Genomic DNA, 12,303 nt, shown 5'->3' on the forward strand with positions numbered 1-12,303 from the left:
AATCACTGGAGATGTTATCTCAGGAGAAGTGTTTTAGCATAGAGATGGAATCAGGACTGGCTCTTTGATCATCTTTTGCACACCAAGAGGTGCTGAGCAGCTGTTGCAAATTTATAACTAAGCAGCTCCCACAATCCCTCTCTCTTGGCCCTGTAGTGGGGTGTATAAATGTAGACTAATTCTAAGGGGCACGCAAGAGAGGGGTCAGCATGCATTAAGCAAAGCATCGCATTAGCTAAGAATCTAGCAAGACAGTTGCTCCATGACAGGCAGTCAGGACAGGAGTCAGGTAACCCACACTTTGCTGTATTTTTAGCCATGTGCTTTATTTTTATCCTCCTGTGTTCCCTTGCCATCCACATTCACCGCCCCATCCCTCCCCCATCATCACTCATACACATCAGCCCCTCTATACTTTCCTCTCCCATGTACAGCTCCCATGCACTTCTCACCTTCCTGAAAAACCTCAGTCCATCTTGCCCAAACACATTCAACAAAAAAACTGCTAACATTTCAAATAACTACCTGCTCTTTATGTTCTTACTCCTACTGATTTCAGGGGACATCTCCCCCAACCCTGGTCCACCATCCTCCAACCTCAACCCCTACCCTACCCCATATCAAAACCAAAATAATCTAATTAATATTACTTGCACTCCCTCATCTCCATCTTTCAATTGTGCCCTCTGGAATCCACGGTCTGTATGTAACAAGCTTCCTTTCCTGCATAACTACTTTCTGAACAACTCTCTTAATCTGTTGGCCCTCACTGAAACCTGGATTCAGGATTCTGACACTGTCTCTCCTGCTGCCATTTCCTATGGTGGCTTACAATTCACTCACTCCGAGACCCACAAACAGACCTGGTGGTGGAGTCGGCATACTCCTGTTCGCACAATGCACTTTCCAGGTCATCCCCCCAGTTCCATCACTCTCATTCCCTTCTTTTGAGGTCCATACCATCAGGCTCCTCCGTCCCCTCTCCCTCAGAGTAGCGGTCATATACCGGCCCCCAGGCTCACCCACCCACTTCCTTGACCACTTTTCAGCCTGGCTGCCGCACTTCATGTCCTCAGAACTACCAACTCTTATCCTGGGAGATTTCAACATCCCCATTAACAGCCCTACTTACACATCTGCATCCCAGCTTCTATCACTAACCACCTCTCTCGGCCTCTCACAGCTCTCAACCTCTGCGACACACAAAGACGGTAACACCCTTGACCTGGTCTTTGTCCGGCTTTGCTCAATGTCCTAATTAAATAACTCACTGCTTCCCCTCTCTGACCACAACATTCTCTCCTTCACGCTCACAAATCCTCGCCCACCCCAGCACACTCCTACTTATCACACAGTCAGAAATCTACAAGCCATTAACCCTCAAACACTTTCAGACTCCCTACAATCTTCCCTGTCCCCAATCTCCTCTTTTTCCTGTCCTGATCTGGCTGTTCATCACTACAACAACACTCTTACAACCACCCATGACCAGGTAGCGCCCCTCAATCTCAGAACCTCCAAACACAGAGTAAAACAGCCCTGGCTCACATCGCAAACTCAATTTCTCCAAAGATGCTCTAGGAGTGCTGAACGCCGATGGAGAAAAACCCGCACACCAGAAGACTTCATCCACTTCAAATTTATGCTAAGAACCTACAACTCTGCCCTTCACCTCGCCAAACAGACCTACTTCACCACCCTGATCTCCTCACTAGCCAACAATCCCAAGAAACTTTTTGACACCTTTCACTCCCTCCTCAGGCCAAAAGCACAAGCTCCTATCTCAGACATTTTGTGCAAATGACCTGGCCTCCCATTTTATAGAGAAAATAGATAAAATCCATCAGGAAATCCGGTCCCAACCACCAAGTGCTGTGACTCCCATCCCTTCCTGCATGTCCCATGGCTCACTTTCCACATTTGATCCCATCACAGAAGAAGTCTCCAGACTCCTCTCTTCTTCTCGCCCAACTACATGCACTACCGACGCCATTCCCTCACAACTACTCCAGTCTCTCTCTCCAGTCAACACAACTCACCTAACTACAATCTTTAATCTCTCCCTCTCCTCAGGCATCTTCCCATCCTCCTTCAAACACTCTATCATTACTCCATTATTAAAGAAACCCGCTCTCGACCCATCCTGCACAAACAACTACAGACCAGTCTCCAATCTCCCCTTCATCTCTAAACTCTTGGAGCGCCTAGTCTACTGCCGCCTTACCCGTTACCTCTCCACTCACTCCCTCCTAGACCCTTCACAGTCTGGCTTCCGACCCCTACATTCGACTGAAACTGCACTCAAAGTGACCAATGACCTTCTGACAGCAAAATGTAATGGTGAACACTCTCTTCTCATTCTTCTCGACCTTTCTGCAGCTTTCGACACTGTTGACCACCGCCTCCTACTCCATAGGCTCCAGTCACTAGGCATTAAGGACACTGCTCTCTCCTGGTTCACTTCCTATCTCTCTGACCGCTCCTTCAGTGTTTTGTTCGCTGGCTCCACATCATCTCCTCTTCCTCTCGCTGTCGGGGTACCTCAGGGCTCAGTTCTTGGCCCCCTTCTCTTCTCTCTCTACACGGCCCCAAATGGACAGACTATCAGCAGATCTGGCTTTCAGTACCATCTTTATGCTGATGATACACAACTATATAAGTCATCCCCCGACCTTACCCCCGCTGTACTACAGAACGCCAGTGACTGTCTGTCCGCAGTCTCCGTCATGTCCGCTATCTGAAACTTAACCTCTCAAAAACTGAACTTCTTCTGCTCCCGCCATCTACTAACCTCCCTAAATCTGACATTTCCCTCTCCGTGGGTGGCACCATAATAACACCCCGGCAGCAGGCATGCTGTCTGGGTGTTGTTTGACACCATCCTCTCCTTCACATCCCATATACAATGTCTTGCCCGCTCTTGCCGCCTACACCTAAAGAACATCTCCAGAATTCGCCCTTTTCTCACCATGGAAACAACAAAAACCCTCATTGTAGCATTGTTCCACTCCCGCCTGGATTACTGCGACGCTCTATTAATTGGCCTCCCCACTACTCGACTTTCCCCCTCCAGTCTATACTTAATGCAGCAGCCAGGGTCATCTACCTGGCTAATCGGTACTCGGACGCGTCCGCTCTTCGCCAGTCCTTACATTGGCTGCCCATTCATTGTAGGGTCCAATTCAAAGTACTTGTTCTCACACACAAAGCTCTCCATAGTGCAGCACCCCCCTATATCTCCTCCCTCATTTCTGTCTATCGGCCTAGCCGACCGCTGCGCTCTGCAAAAGGCTTTCAACTAACCTCTGCACTAATCGCACCTCCCACTTCCGACTCCAAGACTTTTCCCGCTCTGCGCCAATCCTCTGGAATGCCCTACCCCAAGAAATTAGGACTATCCACAATTTGCACAGTTTTAGGCACTCTCTCAAAACACATCTATTCAGAGCAGCCTATCACGTTCACTAATCAGTCATTTTATGTGCAAGTGTGAGTATGTAGCCCATTCACTATCTCTGTCCCCCACCTTCTCAAGATGGCTGGACCATCATTGTAAATACATCATTGTAAATACACACCTGTACTTTGTATCTCCCCCACCTCATTGTAGATTGTAAGCTCTGACGAGCAGGGTCCTCATATTTTACTTCGATTACTGTATTGTTAACGTTGTTACTTATGACTTGTGTTTTGAAACTGTTAAACTGTAAAGCGCTGCGGAATATGTTGGCGCTATATAAATAAAGATTATTATTATTACCTCTCACACCAAGGCTCTTCTCCCATGATTGCTCAGTTTGGCTGGATGGCCAGGTCTAGGAAGACTTCTGGTGGTCCCAAACTTCTTCCATTTAAGGATTATGGAGGCTACTGTGCTCTTAGGAACCTTGAGTACTGCAGAAATTCTTTTGTAACCTTGGCTACATGTGTGCCTTGCCACAGTTCTCTCTGAGCTCCTTGGCAAGTTCCTTTGACCTCATGATTCTCATTTGGTCTGACATGTACTGTGAGCTGTGAGGTTTTATATAGACAGGTGTGTGTCTTTCCAAATTAAGTCCTATCAATTTAATTAAACACAGCTGGACTCCAATGAAGGAGTAGAACCATCTCAAGGAGGATCACAAGGAAATGGACAGCATGTGACTTAAATACGAGTGTCTGAGTAAAGGGTCTGAATACTTATGACCATGTGATATTTCAGTGTTTTTTCATATATTTTCAAAAATTTCTACATTTCTGTTTTTTTTCAGTCAAGATGGGGAACAGAGTATACATTAATGAGAAAAAAAATTAACTTTTTTGAATTTACCAAATGGCTGCAATGAAACAATGAGTGAAAAATTTAAAGGTGCCTGAATACTTTCCTTACCCACTGTACGTTAAGGGGTACTCCAGGGAGATAAAAAATTATTCTATTTGCAGTGAAAGATGAAGGGGCTTAACTTTATTGTTTATTAAGGCATGGTCATTAGAATATTTTTTAATGTCCCTAGAGTATTCCTTTAACATTGCAGCCTATGGACAAGTATCTAACCAGGACTGCGGTCTTAGAAATATTTTTCAACACCACAAAATTTAATGTAAGTTATGGAACTAATATTTTCAAATATGGTATTCACAGAATGACTATAAACTCAATATGTGCATTTCTACATAAAAAGTATAACCCATGTAGTCTAAGTTAAAGTGTATCATAGTGATACGACAAAAGTTTTGATCCGTAGAGGTCCAGCTGCTAAAACCTATATGAATCCATAAAAGAAGGAGCAGAAGCCTGCAGCTTAGTGCTAAACCACTTTGGCTCTGATCATTTTTGTGAAGATCTCTATGTAGATGTAAGCAGGTGTATGGACTCATACTTTCTATAGATTTTTACAAAACTTTGATTTCACTCATCTTTCTTCAGAGAAGCAGACAATCAGATCCAAAATGGGTACTGAACTAAGCTGAGCACCTCTATCTTTTAAAATTGAATAGTACATATAACATGAAAGGGGTTTTCACTTTTCAGCTATGCACAGTTCATGTGCTTCTGGGGAATGTAGATGTCATGCTAACTGTATGACAGGGAATCTTACCTATTAAAAGTCCTGCTTGACGGCATGCCATGGCCATTGCAAACACTGGTACACGATCTTTCGAGCTCGAGCATCGGGTCAAATATCCAAAAATTGAAGCACCAGCGCCTGCGCCAACACCTGAAAATATTATATATAAAAAAAATAACTAAAGTAGAAGTAGGAGTCTGGTAAAAATGCTGCAATGCAGTATACACAAGCAACTGTCCCAGACAATAGACCTGAAATACCATTACAATTTAGGCACCAAGCATCAGGATTTACATCAAATTATGGCCATTACCTGCTACTAGTCGACTGCCCAGAAGAAACCACTTAGAGATTCCAACAAAATACATAAAGTTGCCTAATTAAACAGAAAATAAGAAAGTTAATATTCTTAGTATAAATCACAAGACTGATCATTGATCTTGATATTACTGATCAATTTGTAACCCAATCACAAAGTTTCACAGCTTTCCAGCACTTTCTTTTAGTAATAGCTTTACAATAATGGTGATTTATCACTGTATATCAAAGTGTAATATATTCTTTATAGAGTGATCGCCAGTAAATTAGCACACGAATACTGCAGAGATGTTGTGTAGCCTAGGCTATGGCTACAGCAAAAAATTGTAAATTCTGAAGGTAAAGGAAAGAAGGATTTTTCCAAAATAAACAACTGCATAACTATAGAGTGGGATATTCAGACATAGCAAGCTGACTTAGGCTACAAGGACAAACAACCGTTGTTGTCTTCAGTGCATGTGCTGCTAGCCTTCAAAGATGATGTGAACACAGACTGAATAATACTATGGGCGGTTTCACACTGCATTTTGGTACCCGTCCGTTGGTCCCATTGGGTCTAGGCTCCAGACCCTTGCAAATCAAGATTCGGGCATACTTCGTCAAAGTGCACCTCTCCAGTAGGCGTACACGTGTGAAAACGATGACCAACAAAGCACACGTCCACTCTGTTGGCATCATTCTAGTCTATGGCCCCATTGGGCAATATGCCTGGATTCCGTTTTGAGGGGGAGGTGGGGTTCAGATGCAAACCCCAACAGGACCAATGAACAGGTGCCAAAATGCAGTGTGAAAGCACTCTAAACCATTGCCTCAATTTTGGGACATCCTTATAAAACATATTATCAGATTATTTACAGCTACATATAGTACTAATATACACAAGAAAAAAAATTAAAAAAAAAAAACACACAAATACACTTGAAAAATGGAAACTGCGTGCTAAAAATTGAGATACATTTCTGGAGTGTCATTTATTGTTAGTCCTGCTGATGTGCACTAAATTAAGACATCCACATACTGAAGTTTTATTTTGCCTCTTCCAAAAATTTTTAAGCAGTAAAAATAAAATGCATTCATCTCTTGCCTGCAATCTCAAAACAGTTGCTTAATAAGATGACATTCTTCGTTTTTCCTGTACGATCTGTCCAATAACCAAACACTGGACCAGACAAGAGTTCCGTAAGGCTGAAAGCAGAGAGAACAAGACCCAGGAAGAAAGGCTGAGCATCGAGTGACTGCAGATACAGCCATACTGTAGGTAAGATCACAGCTAGAAGGATAAAGATAAGACATACATGAGTAGCACATCATCACTACTTCAAAGAGAAAATGGATTATTAAGTAGACCGCTGCTTTGACACGTTTAAAAAATTATACTAACAAAAAAACCCTGCTGGACCAGTGCCGTGCAAATGTACTGCGGCTTTTATATCCTACCCTCTTGGCTTCCGGTTTGGGTGAGGAAGATGATGCTTAAGGTGACCCAGTCAGTCAGTCAGTCAGTCAGTCAGTCAATCAGCACCACTAATTGGTGGCAGTGGTCACATTTTGTCTGAGCTGGATGAAATACTCTCTAGCGCTTTCCTTTTCCTCCATCATTGTAACCAATTGAAAACCACCTGATGCTCCCAACCCAACACACAACACTAGAATAGGAAGTCAGTACAGAAAAGCGCAACACTAGCATCAGTTTTGAAGGAACAAATGGGTAGGTTTTGATTTTTTGTGCTAGAACTACCATGGCTCTATTTTTTAATCGTTTCAAAGTAGTGGATAACTTCATATGTAGTACCACACAGTGAAGTAGATACATACGGTCAATATCTAATGTTTATGAAATTAGATGTGTTTGGAAAATGCTTCCCCTTAGGATTGTCCAATATATCAGTCAAACCAGCCATGAAGACATTGAAAAACTGAACAGCATAAGTCGTTCATGGTTGACAGCATTCAATTCCAAACAACGTCGCTTGACGTTACTCTACTTGAATCTTGTTAGACAGCGATAGCGGTAAAGATATTCACCACTGCATGGGTGATAATTATTAGTTAAGGGAATCTCTGTTTTGGCCAGCTAAGTTGTCAAAATGCCTTAATAAATGAGCAGACGGTGTTTCCATGCATGACCCTGTATGTTTTTAAGAAACAAAAACATCTATGAAGTAAATACAAAAAAAAAAAAAATTGCACTAGATTGATATAATTTTTCTCCATTGATTATTGCACATATACTTCATGCCTAAAACTTTTTCTTAGGATACTTTCACACTTGCGTTTTTTTTGCGCTGCGTTTTTGCGCATACGTTTCTTTTTCCTATACTTAACATGGGTGCGCATTGTCATGCGTTTGTACCCGTTTGTATGCGCATGCGTTTTTTTGTAGTGTGCGCCCGGGCGCACAAAATGCATCCTGTTGCATTTTTTGTGCGTCCGACCTGTCAAAAAAAAAACGCATGCGCACGCAATGCGCACAAAATTCACACAAGACCCATTAAAGTCTATGGGAGAGCTGACGTGCGCATGGTCATGCGCACGTCAGCGCAAAAAAACGCATGCGTTTTGTTGCAAAAACCATGCGCAAAAAAAGCAAGAAAACGCATGATGCGTTTTTATGCGCGTTTGCACTGCGCACGCAGCGCAAAAAAACGCAAGTGTGAAAGTAGCCTTAGTTATTAGAGTAGAGCTATAGAGGCATTTGAAAATGTGAGAAACCTTATCCATGAGTTGAATGATTTTGCATAGGGAATATTAATACATTTTTGTAATATGAATGCTGGGTTCATTCCTATGTCTTCTGTTGTTATTTAGAATAATTCACATAAAAAGTTGTGTAACTTTGATTTAACCACATTGCATTACTTCTCTTATACAGATTCTAAGTACACTGAATATTATAGCTCACGGCTGCATTCATAATTCTGAAGATTTCAAAGCTGAAATCATGAGCATGTCTGGCTAGGTTATGTGGTCTGTGACTTGTCCGCTTTCCACCAGGCCATCCATTAATCCAATTTCGGAAGAATTATAAATTGTACTACTGCCTTATTTAAGCCAAGATGTTAGTGGTGAGTGTTGCTAAAAACTGGTTGCTTCCATCAGTAACCAGTAATTTTATAAATGCAACTCTGTATTACCCATCTCCTATGTAGCTTCTTTTCATGTTACTTCTGCTTGTGAGCCATTCACAAAGATTAGTGGTGGTTCCTTTGGTTAGACTCCTCTAAAAACTGTACTGACTTATGATATAGCCATCATATATTTAACAGTTAGTCCATTTTCATTGATTTGCAGTTGTTCACTCTATAGGACATCCTCAAATCATATCCTAGAGTAGAGATACATCTTATTAGCTATCCACAGGACTGTTGACTAGTGTGAGGGATCCAAATTCTAGGACACCCGCTGATTAGCAGTAGAGATGAGCGAACTTGTTCGGAAAATGTTTGCCAATCTCAAATTCAGCACAAACTTAGCACATTCAGATTCGTGTTTGGTTTCACAAGCATTTTTACTCAAAGTCGTCAAAAATCAGTAAATCATTGTGTTTCTGCTAATACTTTTGTTATTACTTTGGCTAGGATAATGGTGCTGATGAGGGGAGCAGGTGTGGAGAGGTTAGAGGAGCAGCGTGCTCTATTTTTTTTACCCTTAAACTTTATGTGTTGATTTCGGCAACCAATCAGGGCGCAGAAACTATCCACAATGTCATGACACAAGGTCTTCTGTGATTGGCTGCCAAAGTCACATGTCCCTGGCCATATAAAATGTGGACACCTTGCTTTCCTGGCACCATTTTCTCAGTGTCACAGTGCAGAGAAGCCGCTTCTGCTAGTGAATTTGTCAGTTAGCTAGATAGGATACTGTCCTGTGTGAAATCCGTCTTCCTGCATCTAACTAGATGGTATAAAACTTGGTTTCAGTCTCAGGAGGCCCAATTTGCTAATCCAAATACTTTGTGATAAAAATGTGTGGCAGTGAGAAATCACTGAAAAATCGTTAGGTATAAGAGTGTTGTTCAGGCACACTAAGAAAACAAATACTGATTGTTTGTTTAGTGACAGGTGACTGACAAGTGTAGGTTTAAGGTTGTGAAACAGCAGGTTACAAGATGGGAAGGGTATATACAACATGAGTGGGGAAAAAGCGAGGTCGTAGTGGAAGAGGGAATAGGCTTTGTGTTCGACGTGTATGTGGATTAGGTGTTAATGAAAGCTCAACTGAACAAACACTGTCTCATCCTATCCAAAGACCACTGACAACATCTATTACCGGAAGGGCTACTCCACTCCCTTTCTTTAGCAGCCGCACAGCGGTACGCCTATTAGATGAGAACTAGAAAGAGCTCTAGAAGATGGAAAGCACTGTATCAGGTGACCTCTCCTTGGGGGTGGAGGTGATCTTGATGAGACTCAGATACCAGAGGCGCACACGGACTGTACTGTGGTGTCAGGGCAGGAAGAAGAGGAAGGTGACTCTCAGGGTGAGGAATGTGAGAACAGAGAGGATGATGATGAGGTTGTAGATCCCACTTGGTGTGAACCCAGAGTCACGCAGCCGAGTAGCTCACCAGATGAGGTGGAGGAGGAAGACGAGGAGTTTACATGTCGACTTCCCGCACAGACAAGAAGTAATGCAACCATAACAAGCACTGCATCATCAGCTCCAACTTTGGCTCTGGCTGTGGCCATCACCAGTCACGAGTGTGCAATTCACACGGGTGGATGGACAAACATGGGCAGGGGTGTTACATCTCACTGACTGGGCACTGGGTGACTCTGGTGGCTGTGGGAGCAGGCAGTAAAGGGGCTGCTCCACAAGTCTTTGAATCCCCAAGGCTTGTGGAACAAACCTCTGTATCTAACACTTCCTCCACTGCTTCTTGCTCCTCCACCTGCTCTAGGGCCTCAACCTGTGCCCTCATCCTCTCCCTTAGGCTAGTTTCACACTAGCGTATGGAGGAGCTGCGGGCTTCCTCCATGAAGCTCAGCCCATGGCCACACCTTCTCCAGTCCGCTCCGCCTCTGTCGGGCATTCTATCTTTAGCATTAGGTACGCAGGCCGTGCCGATGTGTTATGAATAGTTCACCGAGGAGGATAGCAGGAATAAGCTAGGCCACCAGGAAACCAGAAAGGTTGGTAACTTAATGGATTGCAGTCCCCTAATCCTAACAACAACACAACTAGCAGTAGCCGAGGGGCATACCTACGATGCCCTAGATGCCTCGGCACAGCCGGAGAACTAACTAAGCTTAAAGTAAGAAAGGTGAAATCTAAACTGCCCCGGAGTAGAACCCCAAAGAAATAAATAGCTCCCAAACATATATTGTCGATGAGACAAGATGAGGCACAAACACAGGAGGAAAAAAAATAGACTGAGCAAATGATGGGGCCCAAACTGTCTAGATAGGATAGGAAAGGAAAGATACTCTCTGCAATCACGCAAAAACCCTAAAAAATCCAACACGCCTGATGTACAAAAAACACTGAGGTCTCACGACCTCTCCCCCACTATATCAGCATTCTGGTGTGAACTGGCAGCAAAGCAAAAGAGACTAATATAACAGGGGACTGAACAAACTGACACAAGCTGTAACACTTGGAGCGGGGTCCAGCACTGCCCCAGCAGGGAGCACGCTGAACCCTCACAGCAAAGCAGAAAGAGGCAAAACAAGATCAGATGCAAAGGATTAGCAAATGAACAACTTAACTGAAAAATGGAGGATCAGGCAGGAGACAACAGACCTCAAAATGTACAGGAAGAAACTAATCACCAGCAGCAACTGAGGGAAGCCGGCTTAATTATATCCTCCCAGTCAGTAACCCCTGATTTCCAATCATAGTCGTCAGGTGGCAGACTTCTGTCAACCCGGCCAGCCACTACCTGCAGTAACAACCAGAGGGAGCCCCGACTCAGAAGTCAGATCAAGAGAATTCACAACACCGATGTATGCGGATGCCTCCGCATGCGTCATGTTAACGGTTCGGCGACGGCACCAAAATGCAACATGCTGCATTCGGCGCAGGTCGCCACACCGTCAAAACGATGCATGCGGAGGCATATGCATACATCGGCACGGCCTGCGTACCTAATGCTAAAGATAGGGTACTCAGGCCGCATGCCGACAGAGCTGACCGGAGGAGCGGCCGTGGGCGGAGCTACTCCATACGCTAGTGTGAAACTAGCCTTAATCTGACATGCATTCCAACAGTGCAGATAGAATCTCCCCCACCTCAGTACTGTTCAGCCATGGTTCACCGCAATCAGGCAGTGTTCAAATTAACATGCCTTGGAGATCGTAGTCACACAGATCAAGAGTTGTTGACAGCTATCCAGGCCAAGTTAGAGCAATAGCTGTCTCCACTGAAACTGGAGTCAGGGAAGGCCGTGCGATAATGGAGCAAACCTAGTGGGGGCCCTACGCCGGGGCAACCTCACATACATTCCTTGCATGGATGCAAGCCTGGATGCACTGCTGCAGAAAGCACGGTCACTGTGTGATCACTTTTGATGATCGCACTCCGGAGGTCATCGACTTGGATCGCTACAGAGGTCTTTCAGCCTACCGGTTAACCATTTTGAGTTGCGATGTTCTGACACGGTGGAATTCCACTATGCACATTTTTCAGCGGCTGTGGTAGCAGCGGCGAAACATGGTGCAGTATGTCCTTTTGATTAGTCTGGGCCAACACAGTATGGACGTGGTGCAAATCACACTAGCGAAGTGGACACAGATGAATGACAACTGCACAGTTTTGAAATGGCTACTAAGATGGTTAGCACTGACGATGCCATCATCAGCATCACTATTCCAGTCATCTACATGCTGGAGCATACTTTGAATAGTCTGAGTGAGGAGGTAGTGGTCCCAGAGGAAGAGGTGGAAGAAGAGGATGCAGAAGGGATAACAATGTCTCAAATTTCCGGACTGTCGTCGCA

At 44.0% G+C, this 12,303-nt stretch overlaps 1 protein-coding gene across 3 annotated transcripts in view; it reads right to left on the bottom strand.

The window, feature by feature from the left end:
* Positions 1-12,303, bottom strand: part of LOC141100619 (major facilitator superfamily domain-containing protein 8-like) — a 120,478-nt gene that overhangs the window by 85,914 nt on the left and 22,261 nt on the right. For all 3 annotated transcript variants that reach the window (XM_073589218.1, XM_073589217.1, XM_073589216.1), the window contains exons 3-5: positions 6,451-6,636; positions 5,362-5,424; positions 5,079-5,198 (exon numbers count right to left, since the gene is read on the bottom strand). In XM_073589218.1, the coding sequence (XP_073445319.1) occupies positions 5,079-5,198; positions 5,362-5,424; positions 6,451-6,636 (369 nt within the window). The remainder of the gene's footprint in view (positions 1-5,078; positions 5,199-5,361; positions 5,425-6,450; positions 6,637-12,303) is intronic.

Source organism: Dendrobates tinctorius, unplaced genomic scaffold (assembly GCF_039654945.1).
Source record: "Dendrobates tinctorius isolate UK_male_01 unplaced genomic scaffold, ASM3965494v1 ptg000107l, whole genome shotgun sequence".
Lineage (NCBI taxonomy): Eukaryota > Metazoa > Chordata > Amphibia > Anura > Dendrobatidae > Dendrobates > Dendrobates tinctorius.